Source organism: Trachypithecus francoisi, unplaced genomic scaffold, assembly GCF_009764315.1.
Source record: "Trachypithecus francoisi isolate TF-2019V2 unplaced genomic scaffold, Tfra_2.0 Lachesis_group14, whole genome shotgun sequence".
Classification (NCBI taxonomy): Eukaryota; Metazoa; Chordata; class Mammalia; order Primates; family Cercopithecidae; genus Trachypithecus; species Trachypithecus francoisi.
In genome coordinates, this window is record NW_022681459.1 from 48940911 (window position 1) to 48961456 (window position 20546).

Consider the following 20546-nt stretch of genomic DNA (forward strand, 5'->3'; position numbering starts at 1 on the left):
CTGTGCCTGGCCCAGAAAACAGAATTTCTGTACCCACAAGGACTGTTCTCTTCTTATAGTTAATGCTCATGTTACAAAGAGCAGAACTTAGAACATTAAACCAAGATTGTAAAACTTGATTGAGTCCTGGATTTGCTATACACAATGTGTAGTCTGCACTGCTCCATAAACTTTTTTTTTTTTATTTTTTTTTTGAGACGGAGTCTTACTCTGTTGCCCAGGCTGGAGTGCAATGGTGCCATCTCGGCTCACCGTAACCTCTGCCTCCCAGGTTCACATGATTCTCCTGCCTCAGCTCCCAAGTAGCTGGGATTATAGGTGCATGCCACCATGTCCAGCTAATTTTTGTATTTTTAGTAGAGACAGGGTTTCACCATGTTGGTGAGGCTGGTCTTGAACTCTTGACCTCGTGATCTGCCTGCCTTGGCCTCCCAAAATGCTGGGATTACAGTCGTGAGCCACCATGCCCGGCCTGGTCCATAAACTTGTAAGTGTTTTCTCATTTGTGAAAAAGCAAAAGCAGGCTAGGCATGGTGGCTCACACCTGCAATCCTAGCACTTTGGGAGGCCAAGGCAGGCAGATTGCCTGAGGTCAGGAGTTCAAGACCAGCCTGGCCAACATGGTGAAACCCCATCTCTACTAAAAATACAAAAACTAGCTAGGTGTGTTGGTGCATGCTTGTAATCCCAGCTACTTGTGGGGACTGAGGCAGGAGAATCGCGTGAACCCAGGAGGGGAAGGTTGCAGTGAGCCAAGATCGCACCACTGCCCTCCAGACTGGGCAATAGAGCAAGACTCCATCTCAAAAAAAAAAAAAGTAATCTGTGCGTTGCCTGTCTCTGAGGGTGGTTGTGCTGATCATCTAAAAACATGTATGGGAAAGCATGCTTAAAATATGATTATTATTATTGGCCCATCTGACATGTGGTAGCAAAATAAAGATTTAAAAAATATGTCATAAATATACTTCAGCCTACAAAGATCAACCTTAAGTGGACATCTTCAAACAGAATATGTAGGGGCCAAGGGAAACTTCCCCTTTCCCCTCTGAATGTTTACTGAAAATCAACTGACTAAAGGCAGATTAATAGGAGAAAAGGCAAACAAATCTGTTAGCATGCATCGGGAGAAACACAGAGTGATCACCACACCATGGGAAAGGGAGATGAGGAAGTGTGGATGATGTTGGGGGGATAGTAAATGATTTTTAAGGGACTTCAATGGACTTGAAGAATATATAATGACCTGGAACAAAGTCCGTTGGGCCCACAGAGCATACAATGGTTTGTGACAAAAGCCTGTCCAGCTGTGTTGATAGACTTCAGTCTTTCTTCCTGCAATACAAGGTCAGTTAATGAAAACTCAGGGAAGGGACCAGAGGTAATTATTTTTTTCTTTGGTGGGTCCAGACTTTAGGTAGATAAGGAAACTTTATCCTGTGCTTAGTGAGACTGAAGATTAGGAGACAGTAGTTGGGGGCGGTAGGCCGGGGAGGTAGAAAGAGAGGGGAAGATCAGAGAAACCTTGAGAAATGACTTTTTCAGTTCAACAAGTCAAAGCACCATATTTTAGGGCATCAGTTTCTGAGCACTGGCAGAAAAAAGTTGGTTTCTTTAATGAAGACCAATGTCACTAAGAACTTTAAAGACACAGTGACAATGTTACCTAGAATGTTTCATAAAAGTTCTTACAATCCTTTTAAATTTCCCAAGTGAAAATCTTTCTCATTTTTCTGTGACTATTCTGAAACTACTCTCTCTAAGACTCCAGGATCACACTTAACCCTCTCTGAGCAGATGTCCCCTCTATAAAAGAGGAGATAATATCCTTATATTTTCTCTCTTTCATCTGTCCTATAACACTTATACCATATTAATACATCCTTAGCACCTTCAATCTTTTGTCAGAAAATAAAGGCCCTCTAATTGTATACAAGGCAGGTCTTCCTGATCAAAGTCCCTCTTGCTTCCTCTAGGACTTTATGCTCTCAGTTACTCCCCACACTATCCTGTATGTAGTCACTCCTTTGAGACAAGGTTTTTCTCAATATACAAATATGGGCAAGTCTCTCCAAACCTAATCAGCCTTGCATTTTTTTTTTTTTAACTTTACTTGGTTAGGGAGGATACAATAATTAAAATATGCTTAGAAAAAAGTGGTGATATACAGTTTAAATTGGAAAGAGGGAGAGCTAGAAGTGAGTTGGTTGGTTTGGATACCTCTATAGTAATCAAGGTAAGAAGGAACTAGGATCTGAGTTGGAATGGTGCCAAGAGAATGAAAGGAGAATATTGCAAAAAAAAAAAAAAAAAAAAGTGTAATTAATACTGACACGTCCTGGAAACTAAATGAATGTGGGATAGAAGGAAAAAGAAGAACAAAATAGAATGTTTTTCAAGTAGAGATTTCTATAGCCACACGTAATAAAGAATATAGACTTTACAAAATTAGTTCAGGGAAGTCACTACAGAAACAAATGACAACAACAACAAGCCCTAGGGTGGAAGAATATGATTTTCAGATTATTATATGATTTCCACATTATATTACTTTAATTTTTTTTCTTTTTTTTTTTTGAGACAGAGTCTTGCTCTGTTGCCCAGGCTGGAGTGCAGTGGTGCGATCTCAGCTCACTGCTAGCTCCACCTCCCGGGTTCACGCCATTCTCCTGCCTCGGCCTCCTGAGTAGCTGGGACTACAGGCACCTGCCACCATGCCCGGCTAATTTTTTTGTATTTTTAGTAGAGATGGGTTTCACCATGTTAGCCAGGATGGTCTCGATCTCCTGACCTCGTGATCCACCCATCTCGGCCTCCCAAAGTGCTGGGATTACAGGCGTGAGCCACCATGCCTGGCCAAATTTTCCAATTTTCAACAAAATTATAAGACATAGGGGGAAAAAAAAAACAAGAAAGTATGACCATACACAGAAAAAAAAAGCAGTCAAGAGAAATAATCTCTGATGTTGGACTTGGTAGACAAAGACTTTACAGTTCATATATATATTCAAAGAACTATAGAAAACCATGGGCTAAAAACCTAAAGGAAAATATGAGAATGCTATCTTGCCAAATGTAGAATATCAATAAAGAGAAAGAAATTATTTAAAAAAGAACTAAATAAAAGAAATTATTAAAAAAAGAACTAAATAAAAAAATGTAAATTCTGGAGTTAAAAAGTATAGTAACTGAAATGAAAAATTCATTTCATTTCAGAGGGGATCAACAGCAGATTTGAACTAACAGAAGAAGGAATCAGTGAATATGAAAATAGATCATTTGAGGTTATACAGTTGAGGAGGAAGAGGTGGAGGACACGATCAACTATATCCATATATATGCATAATGAAAGTTCCAGAAGGAGAGAAATCAGATAAATAAGAAAGAATATCCAAAGAAATAATGACCAGAAACTTCCCAAATATAAGAAAAGCATTAATTTACACATCCAGGAAGCTCAGTAAACTTCAAATAGAATAAAATCAGAGACCAATATGTAGATACATCATAATCAAATGATTAATGGTTAAAGACAACGAGAAAATTTAGAAACCAACAAGTGAGAAGCAATTAATCACATACAAAGAATCCTCCATAAAATTAATTCATTTCTCCTTGGAAACCATTTAGGTCAGAAGGCAGTGGGATAGCATATTTGAGGTCCTGAAAAAAGAAGTACTGTCAATCTAGAATTCTGTATCTTGAAAAACTATCCTTCAAAAACAAAGGAGAAATTAAGACATTCCCAGATAGACAAAACTTGAGAGAATTGGTCACTAGCCGACCTGCTCTACAAGAAATAGTACGGGGAGTCCTTCAGGCTGAAATGAAAGGAAACTAGACAGTAACTGAAATCCACATGAAGAAATAAAGAACACTTTGGTAAAGGTAAATATAAAAGATAACATAAATGTATTTTTTGTTTGTAACTTTTTTCTTCTATCTAATTTAAAGGACAATGGCATAAAGCAATAATGATAAAGTGGTGTTAATGAACTTATAATGTATAAAGAAGTTTACAGTATGTTAAAAATTAGCATAAACGGGCTGGGCGTGGTGGCTCACATCTGTAATCCCAGTACTTTGGGAGGCCAAAGTGGGAGGATTGCTTGAATTCAGGAGTTTGAGACCAGCCTGGGCAACATGGTGACACCCTGTCTCTATTAAAAATAACAAAAATTAGCTGAGTGTGGTGGCACATGCCTGAAATCCCAGTTACTCAGGTGGCTGAAGCATGAGAATGACTTGAATTTGGGAGATGGAGGTTGCAGTGACCTGAGATCATGCTACTGCACTCTAACCTGGGCCATAGAATGAGACCTTATCTCAAAAAAAACCAAAAACAAACAAACAAAAAAGATAAAGAAAGGGACAAGGAATGGCGCTACATAGAAACAGTTTTTCTATAATAAATTCATTTTGTAAAATAAATTCATTCAATAAATTGTATTAATCTGAAATAGATTACTACAAATTAAGATGTTAATTGCAATCACTAGGAAACCACTAAGAAAATAACTTTAGGCCAGGTACAGTGGCTCTTGCCTGTAATTCCAGTATTTTGGGAGGCTGAAGCAGGAGGATTGCTTGAGGCTAGGAGTGTTTTTGTTTTTGTTTTTTTTTGTTTTTGAGACAGAGTCTTGCTCTGTCACCCAGGCTGGAGTGCAGTGGTGTGATCTCGGCTCGCTGCAACATCTGCCTCCTGGATTCAAATGATTCCCCTGTCTCAGCCTCCTGAGTAGCTGGGATTACAAGCAAGCATGACCGTGCCCAGCTAATGAGGCCAGGAGTTTGAGACCAGCCTGGGCAACATGGCAAGATCCATCTCTACAAAAGTTTTTAAAAATAAAGTTAACTGGTTGGACATGGTGTCTCACACCTATAATCCTAGCATTTTGGGAGGCCGAGACAGGTGAATGGCTTTACCCCAGGGGTTTGAGATAATCCTGGGCAACAAGGTGAAAGGTGAAAACCTATCTCTACAAAACACACACACACACACACACACACACACACACACTAGCTGGGCATGGTGGTGCATGCCTGTAGTCCCAGCTGTTCAGGAGGCTTAGTTGGGAGGCTCACTTGAGCCCAAAAGTTTAGGACCGCAGTGAGCTATGATTGAGCCACTGCACTCCAGTCTGGGTGACAGAGTAAGACCTTGTCTCCAAAAAATAAAATAAATTGCCCGGCGCAGTGGCTCATGCCTGTAATGCCAGCACTTTAGTAGCCCGAGGCAGGTGGATCAGAAGGTCAGGAGTTTGAGACCAGCCTGACCAACATGGTGAAACCCCGCTGTTACTAAAAATACAAAATTAGCTTGGTGTGGTGGGACACACGTGTAATTCCAGCTACTTAGGAGGCTGAGGCGGGAGAACTGCTTGAATCCAGGAGGGAGAGGTTGCAGTGAGCCAAGATGGTACCACCACACTCCAGCCTGGGCGACAGAGCGAGACTCTGTCACACACACACAAAATAAATAAATAAATAAATAAGATAAAAAATAAAAATAAAGTAAATTTTCAGTTGGGCGTGGTGGCTCATGCCTGTAATCCCAGCACTTTGGGAGGCCAAGGCAGGTGAATCACTAGAGGTCAGGAGTTTGAGACCAGCCTGGCCAACATGGTAAAACCCTGTCTCTACTAAAAATACAAAAACTAGCCAGGCATGGCAGTGTGCACCTGTAGTCCCAGCTACTTGGGAGGCCGAGGCACCAGAATCACTTGAACCCGGGAGGCAGAAGCTGCAATGAGCTGAAATCATACCACTGCACTCTAGCCTGGGCAAAAGAATCAGACTACGTCTCAAAAATAAAAAATATAAATAAATAGATAAAATAAATCTAAAAAGAAAATACCTTTAGAATATACAGGAAAATAAATGACAAGAAGTTAAAATGGCACATTGGAAAATATCTACAAAAAAAAGCAGTAAGGGAATAAGAAATAAAAACACATAAGACATATAGAAAACAAAGAGCAAAATGACAGACATAAATCTAACCATGTTAGTAATTACATTAAATGTAAACATAAATGGATTAAGCACTTCAATCAAAAGGCAGATACTGAAAAATGGATAAAAACAACATGATCCAACTATATTTTTATATATATATAAATAAACTATATCTCTTCATTTATTTTAGTCTTTAGAGATGATTTAATCTTGCTCTGTTGCCCAGCTTGGGTGCAGTGGTGTAATCACAACTCACTGCAACTTTGAACTCTTGGGCTTAAGCAATCCTACCTCAGCCTCCCAAGTAGTTGGGACTAAAGGCACATGCCACCACACCCAGCTAATTTTAAGAAGTTTTTTTAGAGATGGGATCTGTATTGCCCAGGCTGGTCTTGAACTCTTGGGCTCAAGGGATCTTTATCTCTCTCCCTACCCCGCCTTTTTTTTTTTTTTTTGAGGCAGAGTCTCGCTCTGTCGCCCGGACTGGAGTGCAGTGGCCAGATCTCAGCTCACTGCAAGCTCCGCCTCCCGGTTTACGCCATTCTCCTGCCTCAGCCTCTCGAGTAGCTGGGACTACAGGCGCCCGCCACCTCGCCCGGCTAGTTTTTGTATTTTTAGTAGAGACGGGGTTTCACCGTGTTAGCCAGGATGGTCTCGATCTCCTGACCTCGTGATCCGCCCGTCTCGGCCTCCCAAAGTGCTGAGATTACAGGCTTGAGCCACCACGCCCGGCCTCCCGCCTTTAAAAAAAATTAAAAAATAAAAAAAAGAGACATGATCTCACTCTGTCATACAGGCTAGAGTGAAATATCACAATCATAGCCTCACAATCCTGGGCTGAAGTGATCCTTCCAACTCAGCCTCCTGAGTAGCTGGGACTACAGGTGCGGGCTACCAAACTCAGCTAATTTTCAAGTATTTTTTTTCTTTAGAGACAGGGTCTCATTTTGTTGGCCACGCTGGTCTTGAACTTCTGGCCTCAAGAGATCCTCCCACTTCAGCCTCCCAAAATTCTGTGATTACAGGAGTGAGTCACCACTCCTGGCTCATCTGGTGTTTTTATTATTGCCAAAGAAAAGAGCTGGAGTAGCTATACTTGTATCCGACAAAAATAGACTTTAAGATAAAATGTGTTACTAGACACACACAAAAAAGGACATTTAATAATGATTTTAAAAGTCAGTCCATCAAGAAGATACAGGCTGGGCACAGTGGCTCATGCCTATAATCCCAGCACTTTAGGAGGCCGAGGCAGGTGGATCACTTGAGGTCAGGAGTTCAAGACCAACCTGGCCAACATGGTGAAATCCTGTCTCTACTAAAAATACAAAAATTAGCTGGGCATGGTATGGGGTGCTTATAATCCCAGCTATTCAGGAGGCTGAGGCAGGAGAATCACTTGAACCTGGGAGTTGGAGGTTGCAGTGAGCCAAGATCACACCACTGCACTCCAGCCTGGGCAACAGAACAACAATAACAAAAAGGAAGATACAACAATTATAAACAAATATCCACCTAACAACAAGAACCTCAAAATACATGAAGCAAAAAATAAATAAGGGGAGAAATAAATAATCCAACAGTACTAATTAGAGAAATAATACTTCCCTCTCAAAAATAGGTAGAACGACTAGACGGAATACCAACAAGGAAATAGAAGACTTGAACAACATTACAAACCAACTAGATCTAAGGAATATCAATAGAACTTTCCACCCCAAACCAGCAGAATATACATTCTTCTCAAGTGCACATGGAAAAGTCTCCAGAATAGACCATGTTAGGCTATAAAACAAGTGTCAATAAATTTAACAGGATTGAAATCATACAATGTATATTGTCTCACCACAAGCAATATCAGAATAAATCAACAACTGAAGGAAATTTGGGAAATTTACAAATATGTGGAAACCACACAACACGCTCCAAAATACCTATTAGGTCAAAGAAGAAATCACAAGAGATACTAGAAAATACTTTGAAGTGAATGAAAACAAAAACACAATGTAGCAAAATTAGGGCTGGGTACAGTGGCTCAGACCTGTAATCCCAGCACTTTGGGAGGCCGAAGCAGGTAGATCACCTGAGGTCATGAGCTCGAGATCAGCCTGTCCAATATGGTTAAACCCCATTTCTACTAAAATACAAAAATTAGCTGGGTGTGGTGGCATGCACCTGTAATCCCGGCTACTTGGGAGGCTGAGGCATGAGAATTGCTTGAACCTGGGAGGTGGAGGTTGCAGTTAGCTGAGATCGCGCCACTGCACTCCAGCCTGGGTGACAGGGCAAGACTCCATCTCAAAAAAGCAAAAACAAAACAAAACAAAAAAACCCCACCAAAAACAATGTAGTAAAATTTATGAGATGCAGCTAAAGCACACCTAAGTGGGAAATTTATAGCTGTAAATGCTACATTAAATAAAGACCTGAAATAAATTACTTAATCTTACATTTTCAGAAACTCAAAAAGAAGAGAAAACGAAATGCTAAGCAAGTAGAAGGAAGGGAATAATACAGATTAGAGTAGAAACAAACAAAATTGAGAATAGAAAAACAATAGAGAAAATCAATAAAACCAAAAGTTGTTTCCTGGAAAAAAAAAAAAAAAACAAAATTGACAAATCTTTAGCAAGGCAGACTAAGAAAAAAATTGACTGAAGTTACTAAAATTAGGATTGAAAGAGGTACATTATTACCAACCTTACAGAAATAAAAGGGATTATAAGAGAATTTTATAAATAATTGTCTGCCAGCCAGGGGCAGTGGCTCATGCCTGTAATCCCAGCACTTTGGGGGGCCAAGGGTCACTTGAGGCTAGGAGTTTGAGACCAGCCTGGGCAGCATGGCGAAACCCTGTCTTTACCAAAAATACAAAAAAAAGAAAAAAAAATTAGCCAGGCTTGGTGGTGCATGCCTGCCAGTCCCTGCTAATTGGGAGGCTGAGGCTTGAGAATTGCTTGAACTGGAAGGCAGAGGTTGCAGTGAACCGAGATCACACCACAGAACTCCAGCCTGGGTGATAGAGCAAAACTCCGTCTCAAAAAGAAAAAAAAAAAGCAAAACTGTATGCCAACAAGTTAGGTAACCTAGATGGAATGGACAAATTCCTATAAAGACACAAACTACTGGATGATTCAAGAAAATATAGATAACCTGAATAGGCTTATAATAAGCAGAGATTGCATTAGTAGTTACACACACACACACACACACACACACATAAACCTTCCACAAAGAAAAGCCCAGGACCAGATGGCTTCACTGGTGAATTCTACCAGACATATAAAGAAGAATTCACACTCTTACCAAAAAATAAAAGGGGAGAAAACACTTCCCAACGCCTTCTATGAGACTGGTATACCAAAACCAGATGAAAGAACATCACAAGAACACTACAAATCAATATCCCTTATGAATATAGACACAACACTCCACCCAAATAGTGGCAAACTAAATGCAACCACATATAAAAAGGAATATACACCACAAACCACATGGGATTTCTCCCAGGATTGCAAGGTTGATTAAATATATAAAAATCAATTTAACATACCATATTGAAAGAATAAAGGATAAAACTCACATGATCAATAGATGTAGAAAAAGCATTAAACAAAATCCAGTATCTTTTTCTTTTTTTTAAGATGGAGTCTCGCTCTGTCACCCAGGCTGGAGTGGCACGATCTCTGTTCACTGCAACCTCTGCCTCCCAGGTTCCAGCGATTCTCCTGCCTCAGCCTCATGAGTAGCTGGGATTATAGGCACCTGCCACCACGCCCGGCTGATTTATATATTTTTAGCAGAGAAGGGGTTTCACCATGTTGGCCAGGCTGGTCTTGAACTTCTGACTTCAGGTGATCTGCCTGTCTTGGTCTCCCAAAGTGCTGGGATTACAGGTGTGAGCCACTGTGCCTGGTCAAAATCCAATATCTTTTTATGATAAAAAAAAAAAAAGCATTCCAGCCGGGTGCGGTGGCTCATGCCTGTAATCCCAGCACTTTGGGAGGCCGAGGCGGGTGGATCACCTGAGGTCGGGGTTTCAAGACCAGCCTGGCCAACATGGAGAAACCGTGTCTCTACTAAAAACACAAAATTAGCCAGGCATAAATAAGCAGCACCCAGATTTGAAAGGAAGAATTAAAACTATCTTTATTTGCAGATGACAAAATCTTGTCTATAGAAAATTCACAAAAAATCAGTGAGAACTAATACAAGTTCAGTAAGGATACAGGATCCAAAATTAATATACAAAAAGCAATTATTTTTCTATACACTAGCAATGAACAATCCCAAAATGAGATTAAGAAAACAATTCCATGTATAATAGCATTGTTAAGGACTGAATTATGCCCTCCTCCACCCCAATTCATATGCTGATGCCCTAACCTCCAATGTTACTATACTTGGAGACAGGACCTTTAAGGAGGTAATTAAGGGTAAATGAGGTCATAAGGGTGGAGTACTAATCCAAGGGGACTGGTGCCCTTATAACAAGACAAAGAGACATCAAAGACATCTCTCTCTACACATTTGCACAGAGAAAGACTATGTGAAGACACAGCAAGAAGGAGGCAGTCGCAAGCCAGGAAGCGAGGCCTCACCCAAACCAACTCTGCTGGCACCTTAATCTTGGACTTCCAGCCTCTAGAACTGTAGGAAGATCAGTTTCCATTGTTTAAGCTACACCATTTGTGGTATTCTGTTATTGCAGCCCAAGCAAACTAATATAAGCATAAAAGAAAATAAAAATCTTAGGAATAAATTTAACCAAAGAAGTGTAAGACTTGTACACTGAAAACTATAAACATTGTTGAAATGAATTAAAGAAAACCTATATAAATGGAAATATATCCATATTTGTGGATTGAAAAACAATATTATTCAGATAGCAATACTCCCCAAATTGATCTACAGATTCAATGTAATCCCTATCAAAATCTCAGTTGCTTTTTTGGCAGGAAGTAACAAGCTGATCCTAAAATTCAAATGGAAATGCAAGGGACTCAGAATAGCCAAAACAATCTTGAAAAAGAAACAAGTCAAAAGATACACTTCTTGAATTTCAAAATGGCCAAGAAGCAAATGAAAAGATGTTCAACATCATTAGTCATTAGGAAAATGCCAATCAAAACCACAATGAGATATCATTTCACACCGGGTAGCATGGCTATTTTTTTGAGATGGAGTCTCTGTCACCCAGGCTAGAGTGCAGTGGCGCAAACTCGGCTAACTGTAACCTCTGCCTCCCAGGTTCAAGCGATTCTCCTGCCTCAGCCTCCCAAGGAGCTGGGATTACAGGTGTCCGCCATCACACTCGGCTAATTTTTGTATTTTTAGTAGAGATGGGGCAGGTTGGCCGGGCTGGTCTCAAACTCCTGACCTCAGGTGATCCACCAACCTTGGCCTCACAAAGTGCAGGGATTACAGGTGTGAGCCACCATGCCCAACCTATAACTTTTTTTAAAAGGGGAAAATGACAAAGCAAAGATGTGGGAAAATTGGAACCCCTTATATGTTGCTGGTGAATGTAAAACAGTGTAGTTGCTTTGGAAAGAGTTTGGCCATTTCTCAAAAAGGTAAACATAGAGTTACCATGTGATGCAGCAATTCTGCTCCTAGATATATATCCAAGAAAAATGCAAACATATATCCACACATAACTTTGTACATGAATGTTCGTAGAAGTATTATTCTTCACAACAAAAAGGTGAAAACCTAAATGTCCATCAACGGATAGATGTACAAAATGTGGTAAACATGGAGTACTTTTTAGCCATAAAAAGGAATACATGCCACAATATGAGTGATTATACTTTAGTTATTAAGTGAAAGAAGCCAGACACAAAAGGCCATAGTGTATGATTTCATTTATATGAAATATCCAGAACAGACAAATCCATAGAGACAGAAAGTAGATTAATGGTTGACAAGGAATAGGGAGGAAGGAATGGGGGAATGACTGCTAATAAGCACGGGGCTTCTTTTTGGGGTGATGCAAGTGTTCTGGAATTAGATAGTGGTGATGGTTGCACAACTTTGTGAATATACTAAAATATGCTGATTTGTATATTTTAAAGTGGTGAATTTGATCTATATGTTTAATTAAAAAACACTTTTTTTTAAAGAGACAAGGTTTTGCTCTGTTGCCCAGGCTGGAGTGCAGTGGCACGATCACAGCTCACTGCAGCCTCAACCTCCTGGGCTCAATCAATCCTTTTACCTCAGCCTTCTGAGTAGCTGGGACTACAGGTTCATGCCACGATGCCCAGCTAATTTTTGTATTTTTTATAGAGACGGGGTTTCACCATGTTTCCCAGGCTGGTCTCAAACTCCTGGGCTCAAGCAATCCTCCCTCCACACCCTCCCAAAGTACTGGGATTACAGGCATGAGCCACTGCACCCAGCCCCCAATGCCTCTTAAAACAGTAAATCTTTTTGTGCTGTGCATTAATGTGACTGAGGTTAACGTAGTCCCTGGCACGTTTAAGAACATGGTTTCCACAGAAATCTGGCTTTTTGGGAGGAAGACAGTTTTCTTAGATGTAAGTTCTAGCAAACCTGTAAAGGAGGCCTTCTTCCAAGTCTCTTTCTCCCTTCCATTTTTAGAGCTAGGTAGGTAATTTTCCTGTGATGTCTTACACTTTCCAGATGTTTAACCTTTCTTTTGGCAGCAAGAAATTGGCCTTTGTTTGTTAGTTTAATGAGAAGAGGTGTAAGAAAAGTCTGCCTCAGATTTCTTATATTATTGTGTTCAGTTTATGCAAAGATAGTAAGTATTCTGATCTTAAATTTGGGACCTTTGCAATCAGAGATCATTAGTATTTCCAAATTTAATGTATCACAAAGTTAGTATCAACTAAGGGAAGAAAAACAAGCCCCTCATGGGGCTGAGCCTGCAATATGGTCGTATAGGAATTCTAAACCATTTTTTAGGTAACCGTCATTTCCCAAGCACCAGGAAGTGTAGAAAATAAAGGCCCTCAAATGTTAGGCTGTCAATAGTGTGGAGCATTTTGTACATCACCTCATCTAGATCTCTGTGCAGATGTACCAAGTAGCAATCATGGAAAACTAGTTTAAAGTCGATTTCATTCGAAACTTCTATTAAGTGATAATCATTAAGGGGAATAACATCATTTTACACGTCAACAAAACTTCACATTCAGAAGACAGAACCAAGTAGCTAAATAGAACATTTCCATAATGCTTGAGAATTCAATATCTTTCTCAACATCATTTCTTAGTCTAGGCACTCAAGCAGGCAGCAGCTTGTCACAGCCCCGCCATTTCCTGTTCTAGTTCATTAAACCCTAGGCTTTCCCCAGAAACTCATAACCCTCATGGAGATCCTTCTGCCAGTCCGAACAGATTCATTTGAAGGAGGCAGAAATTGATATGCAGCTCTGAGTGAGGATGAAGGCCATAATAAATTGCCACCTACACATGGAATTATATTTTAGGAGTTATGTTTAGACCTTATAGTTGGGGACTTATTTCATATTGACTGCTTTCTCCTTGGCTGCCAACAGATGGATAAAGTTCAGAAGCTACAGCCAGGTTGGGAACTCTTTACCTTTGCCTTTCTTTCTACAAAATAGCCCAAATAAGCTAGCAATATAGTCAGTTCACATGCAAAGGCTTGAATCAAAACTACAGTTCTCTAAATCATTTTGCTTCTCTTTTCTCAGTGATGCTTAAAATTCTAGAATTTCAGAGTCACGTTCATAAGTACATTTATAAGCACCACTGACCACTCCTGGCAATCACATGGCTACTGCATGCTGCAATGGAAACCAGAATAAAATGACATCCCAACATAGAAATGAGCGCTTGAAATAAGGCAGCTGAAAAGAAAAAGCCACATTTAACTTAACCTTACTGAGGAAGGGGACAAAGATGAGGGAGGACTCTCTCTACTCAGCTTTTCTCTTAACCGTAAGTGAGACACTTGGAATTGCAAAAGCAACATTTAGCTTTCGGGAGCATGTTGCTGCCAGGAGTGGAAAGAAAGGATCTTACACCTCCTTTTCTCTCCTGGTTCTAAAGTGGTGGGCAAAATGTCTGCTTTTATTGGTTTGAGGTATTCTAACCATTGCCAAAGAACAAGTAAAGAAAATGAGATACACATGCTCTCGTCCTAAAAATGTCACCTCCTTTGTAAAGGTGTCTTGATTCCCAATTCAGAATGTATAGCTTCCTCTCTACATTCTATCGTATACTTTATACCTCCATTAGTATCACAGATCTCCCTCTCTCACTAAACTGTAAAATTCACAGTTCAGGGACCAAGTCATTACCTCTGTGATCTCTGCAGTGCAAAGTAGAGTGCTTTATTAATGGTACAAAATAAATGCTTGATGAATGAATGTGGTGGTGTCAACTTCATAACTGGACATTATGTTTTCAGAGTTCTAATAAATGTTGAAAACAAAGAAACTTGGCCGGGCATGGTGGCTGAAGCCTGTAATCCCAGCACTTTGGGAGGCCGAGACGGGCGGATCACGAGGTCAGGAGATCGAGACCATCCTGGCTAACCCGGTGAAACCCTGTCTCTACTAAAAAATACAAAAAACTAGCTGGGCGAGATAGCGGGTGCCTGTAGTCCCAGCTACTTGGGAGGCTGAGGCAGGAGAATGGCCTAAACCCGGGAGGCGGAGCTTGCAGTGAGCTGAGATCCGGCCACTGCACTCCAGCCTGGGAGACAGAGCGAGACTCCATCTCAAAAAAATAAAAATAAAAATAAAAAAAATAAAGAAACTACCTTTCCTACTTAGCTGCTCCCTCCATCCCAATCTTTTTCCCTATATTTGGTATCATGATATTGCACCTTGAAGAGGGAGACACATCTAATAGGAGATATCCTCCTGAGAAGATATTTTTATATTCAATATGTCTATTTTGATAACTCTCCAATAAACCATCTTTTGGGGAAGATTTCCAAGGTTAAACTGAACTTGAAGAGCAGAGTTCCAATCATTTTAGGTAGGCAAAAGATAGCTCTGCTGGCCAGGTGCAGTGGCTCACGCCTGTAAACCCAGCGCTTTGGGAGGCTGAGGTGGGCAGATCACTTGAGGTCAGGATTTCGAGATCAGCCTGGCCAACATGGTGAAACCCCCTCTCTACTAAACATACAAAAATTAGCTGGGTGTGGTGGCGCATGCCTGTAATCCCAGCTATTCAGGAGGCTAAGGCAGGGGAATAGCTTGAACCCGGGAGGCGGAGGGTTGCAGTGAGCTGGGATTGCGCCACTGCACTCCAGCCTGGGCGACAGAGTGAGACTCTGTCCCCCCGCCAAAAAAAGCTCTGCTTCCTATGACACAGTGTGCTGTAAGATGCCTCAGAATAAACTATAAGGGTCTAAAAGCTGAAAGCATGACACCAAGACTCCCCTAACCAGGTGCTGCCTATATGAAATGATCAAGAAGAACAAATAAGAAACCCTGAATTCTTTTTAACTAATTAGGAAAAATGGTCCTTAGCCCTCAAAAAACAAGAGTCAAACTACAGACTGATTGGTAAAACTGTTTCAGGTACAGAGTCAGGTGACGTAAATGTGTCTAAAGAGAGAAAGGTCAAATTTAGCCAATGAAAGTCATCTCAAATAAGATTCTCCCTCTATTTTCACCTGTGTCATGTGTTATTTTACTACTGGGGTTTGGCAAAACCTCAGCTGGAGACTTTTGACCTTTGTCAAAATTCTGGTTATTTGGAAATTTCTACCAGATCAAGTTCTACCACAATGCACATTTTCTCCTTGCAAAACAAACAAAATGCTTTGACAGGGACAATTCCCAGTCTCTTATCACTGAAAGGTACAAAGGAAGCTGGAGAGTTGTTTGAATATCATATAGCACTTTTGAGTTCATTACGCCATTATCCCCAGGGTTGGATTTAATCAAGATGAAAAAGCACAGGCTCAAAGCCTTTTTAGTTGACAAGAAGCAATTTTTTGGCTTGGGACTTCTGTGTCTGAGTTGTAAGTCAGGTTCACAGAAAAGTAATCAGAAACTAGCCTGACTGGAGACAAGAAGAGTCTTGAAATAAGAGGTGTGCGACCATGGGTTGTATGTGTGACCCAGCCTCTTAAGAAGCTTAGGGACCTTGAGCAAATTACTTATACTCTCATCTGTAAAGGACTCAACTTGGAGGATTTCTAAAGCCCCCTGTAACACTATCAATTTTTAATTACCTAATGTTGTTCCTTAAGTAACTGATTCGTTCATTCAACTATTTGAATACCTTCCGTGTTCACTGAGGAACAGTTAATTCAGGTATCTATTTGAATACCTTCAATGAACATAATGAAAGAAGTAAAAATAACAGCTCTTGCCCTCAAGGAATTGATAAGCCAGCGGGAAAGGTGAAGGCTTTACCCAACAGCTCCTAGCACAGGGCCAGGCACAGGGGCTTACTAATCCATTCCTTTGGTCACAAGGAGCCTGCCAAATGATGAGGAAGGAAAGGAGTAAGAGAAACTCCACAGAAGCTCTTAGGAGGAAGACAGGGTAATTTATAATTTCAGTCCACCAATGTCTATTGAGTACCCACTGTGTCTATCGAGTGCCGACTCAGCCATATTAGGCCTCTGATGACACTTATCTACTTATTCTAGGTGATAGAGAAAAAAACAAAACAGGTTATCAAAGAAATGAAATCCAGGGCCAGGCTTGGGGGCTCAAGCCTGTAATCCCAGCACTTTGGGAGGTTGAGGTGGGTGGATCGCTTGAGGTCAGGAGTTCAAGACCAGCCTGGCCAACATGGTGAAACCCTATCTCTACTAAAAATACAAAAATCAGCCAGGCATGGTGACACATGCCTGTAACCCCAGCTACTTAGGTGGCTGAGGCAGGAGAATCACTTGAGCCCAGGAGGTAGAGGTTGCAGTGAGCCAAGATCACGCCACTGCACTCCAGCTTGGGTGACAGAGTGAGATTCTGTCTCAAAAAAAAAAAAAAATTTAGATTGAGAGAAATTCTATGAAAGAAACAGAATAACAAATAACTGTGTTTGCTGGTGGGGTGGACTGCCATTAGTATAGAGCAGAGAGGGGTAAGTCTTTGGATATGGTAGTAGTTGACTGAGCTCAGACCTGAAGGCAGAAGAAAATTAGAACAGCCAGCACAGAGGGCCTAGTGATCCAGCCAGAGAGGCTGGTAAATGCAGAGGCTGAGAAGGGCTGGTGCAGACAGACCATCTGTGTGGTTGGAGCTTAAAAAGCAGTTACTTCCAGAAAGTATAGAGTGAACGCAGTAGTTCTCGACAGAGGGCAATTTTGCACACCCCATGGGACATTTGGCAAAGTCTAGAGACATTTTTGGTTGTTATGATGGTGGGGGTGGGGGGAAGGTTGAGAAAACTTGCACTAAAGGAATATTTCAGCCCAAATTTCAGTTTTAGTCATTATGTTCTGAACTCATGTTCTCGCCAGCTTGAATAGTTTTTTTTTCTTTCCTGCAGAAACAAAATAAGAGCAGGTTTCAAGTGGCTTACTCTTTCATCTACTCTCTTGGGAAATCCCATTGGGGAGGTTCATGGGACTCCAGGAACCTTTGGAAAGCTCCACAGGATATGAAATATCTACCTAAACAGGTGGGAAAGGATCTAAGGAGCCACACCCCCAACTGCTCCCTCAGTTACCAGGGCAGAAAATAACTGAGATTAGGGGTAGGGCACAAAGGAGAACATATTCATGTTTTATTTGCATAATTATAAATTAATGTTAAAAGGAATATAAAGCCAGGTCCAGCGTAGGGATGAAGAGGTTGCAGATGCCCTCAAGTATTGGAAAGCTCTGTCCTTCTGGCCTTATGTCTTTTTCTTCTTTTTCTTTTCTTTTCTTTTTTTTTTTTTTTTTTCATTTTTGAGACAGCGTCTCCCTCTGTGGCCCAGGCTGGAGTGCAATGGCACGATCTTGGCTCACTGCAACCTCAAACTTCTGGGTTCAAGTGATCCTCCTATCTCAGCCTCCCAAATAGCTGGGACTACAGGCGTGTGTCAAGATGACCCAACTAATTTTTGTACTTGTAAAAAATTTTTTGAGACAGAGTCTTGCTCTGTTGCCCAGGCTGGAGTGCAATGGGGGGATTTTGGCTCACTGCAACCTCAGGCTCCCGGGCTCAAGCGATTCTCCTGCCTCAGCCTCCCAAGTAGCTGGGACTACAGTTGCGCGCCACCATGCCCAGGTAATTTTTGTATTTTTTATAGAGACGGGGTTTCACCATGTTGGCTAGGCTGGTCTCGAACTCCTGACCTCAAGTGATCCGCCCGCCTCGGCCTCCCAAAGTGCTGGGATCCCAGGTGAAGCCACCGTGCCGCACCCCTCGGGCCTTCTTCTAACTTGGGTCCCTGGGCCCCCCAGGCTTTCGCTCCCTTCCCCTACGCCGCCCCGCGCCCGCCTCAGGCCTCTCTGGGACCCGCCGGCGTGGCGTCCTGGCCCGCCCGAGCCCCACGGTCCCTCGGGTCCTAACCTCGGCGGGCGGGCGCCTCCTCAGGAAGCCCCGGTGCAGGCTGTCATTGTACAGGTGGCCTAGGCGGGCGGCGCCCGACCCAAGGCCGCATCGGGTCAGTGTGCGGCCCCCGGCTGGGAGGCGGCTGCTGAGGGGCCGGACGGGCCAGGGCCTGGCTAACTGCCGCTCGCCCCTGCTTTGCATATTCATGAAGTCTAGCGAGGCCGATCGACCTGGCCGCCGTGGACGGGTCATGAATTATTCATGAGGAAGTTTCTGGTCCCGCCCAGAAAGGCCTCGTTGACTATTCATGAGCCGAGGAGCGGGTTTGGGCCGGAAAAGATCGTTGACTCTCGGTGGGAGGGAGGCGTCGACGAGCTGAGGTGAGGGTTGTTGAGACGCGAGGTCTCCGCCCAGAGAGGGCACTCGGACGTTGTTAGTTCTGTCTTTATGTCAAACAAATATATATATTTTTCTTTTCTTGTTACTTAAGGCTTTAAGTTGGATTTGAAAATATCATTTTTCGTGAGGGCCTACAGTGCTGTGAAGAGAATCGGGAGGGCAGGGGGCTGAGGAGGAAGACAAAAGGGAGGCGATTTCCCCTAGAACTGGAGAGAGAGCACCCAGGTAGCTTTGAAATTCAGATTTTTCTGGACATGAAATCAAACTTGCTGAGCAAGCAGCAGCCATAATGAGCCATGACGAGGCTGGTAGGGCAGACGACGTCTGTGCCCGGCATTGGAGGGGCCGTGTGTGGTGGAGCTTTTGGGGTTTATCTTACCTGGATCAGATTCTCCTCAGCCATTGAGGTTTTCTGCCAGGATCGATGCCTGGTACAGGCCAAGAGGTGAGAGAGGTGGGGACGAGCCACCCCGCCCCGCTTGACCTCAGCTCCCCTTTCGTTTTAGTGAGGATTTGCCAATTAATCCCTGTGGACTTTAGTTCCCTAAACAGTTCAGAGGGAGAGAGTGTCTTGAACCTCAGGATTAGCCAATCGCCGAAATGTGTCCGAGTGCGCAGAGCACTGGACAGGACATCGCGTACTCAGTTGGTAGAAATGAGGGGTGGTTCTGGCCCCGAAAGGGGTTTTTAATCTCAGCAGGATCATCATCTAATTGCTCCTCCATTGGACCATCAATCTGTTGAGGTAGGAAAAGTATATTACATCTTGTAATCCTGCACGTTGCCTGGCACATTGTAGTCACCTCGTAAGATGTTGAATGAATGAATAATTGAAATAGCATGAAAAATATATTAAAAAGTCAAAAGCATGAACAAATACTCAATTAATACAGTGGAAACCATTTACTCTGAATGAGCACAAGTAGGGGAATTACCAGGGCCAAATGGAATTTGTTAAAATGGTGAATAATTTATTGAAACAAGCTCTGTCAGAAGGTCTAAGTAACTGGGCGAACTTTGGCAAACCAAGTTCCCTTGCATAGCCTCACTTTCCTTTTCTTTTTTCTTTTCTTTTCTTTTCTCTTTTTTTTTTTGAGACGGAGTCCTGCTCTGTCGCCAGGCTGGAGTGCAGTGACACAATCTCAGCTCACTGCAACCTCCACCTCCCGGGTTCAAGCGATTCCCCTGCTTCAGCCTCCCTCCTAGCTGGGATTATAGGCATGTGCCACCACGGCCAGCTAAATTTTTTTTTTTTGTATTTTTAGTAGAGACAGGGTTTCACCATGTTGTTCAGGGTGGTCTCGATCTCTTGACCTTGTGATCCGCCCGCTCTGCCTCCCAAAGTGCTGGGATTGCAGGTGTGAGCCCCTGCGCCCAGCCCCTTTTCTTTATGGCTTTATGTTTAGGTTTAAATCCATCCATTTTGCATTAATATTTGTATACAGTGTGAGATTCAGGTTAAGCTTCTTTTCATTCTCTCTTCTTCCCCCCACCCCCTGGATGTCCTTTTGTTTCAGCACCATTTGTTGAAAAAAAGATTCTTCCTCCACAGAATTGGATCTTCTTTAAATCGAAGGGGTTGGAAGATGTCTGTGCTCCCTTCCAGCTTTATGAATCTATTGAACCCATTTATGTTAACATACACTTCTTTTGAGTAAAGTCATTCTTAATATCATGCATGTGTAAGGAAGGTCATGTAGTTGTATTTCAGAATCCAGCTATTGGATATTGTTCATCTGA

At 42.1% G+C, this 20546-nt stretch overlaps 2 protein-coding genes across 12 annotated transcripts in view; one reads left to right on the forward strand and one right to left on the reverse strand.

The window, feature by feature from the left end:
- Positions 1-18771, reverse strand: part of LOC117096171 — a 70197-nt gene extending 51426 nt beyond the window's left edge. For all 7 annotated transcript variants that reach the window (XR_004442370.1, XR_004442369.1, XR_004442368.1 and 4 more), the window contains exon 1: positions 18426-18771. Coding sequence is in view for 2 of the 7 variants with exons in the window: in XM_033233196.1 (XP_033089087.1) it covers positions 18426-18659 (234 nt within the window). In the remaining 5 variants the exon portion in view is untranslated. The remainder of the gene's footprint in view (positions 1-18425) is intronic.
- HORMAD2 (HORMA domain containing 2) overlaps positions 18694-20546 on the forward strand; it is a 97951-nt gene continuing 96098 nt past the window's right edge. For 3 of the 5 annotated variants that reach the window (XR_004442367.1, XM_033233194.1, XM_033233190.1), the window contains exon 1: positions 18694-18787. The gene's annotated coding sequence lies outside the window, so the exon portion shown is untranslated. Of the gene's footprint in view, positions 18788-18845; positions 19552-20546 lie in introns of those variants that run through there. The other 2 variants (XM_033233191.1, XM_033233195.1) reach the window with 2 other exon arrangements.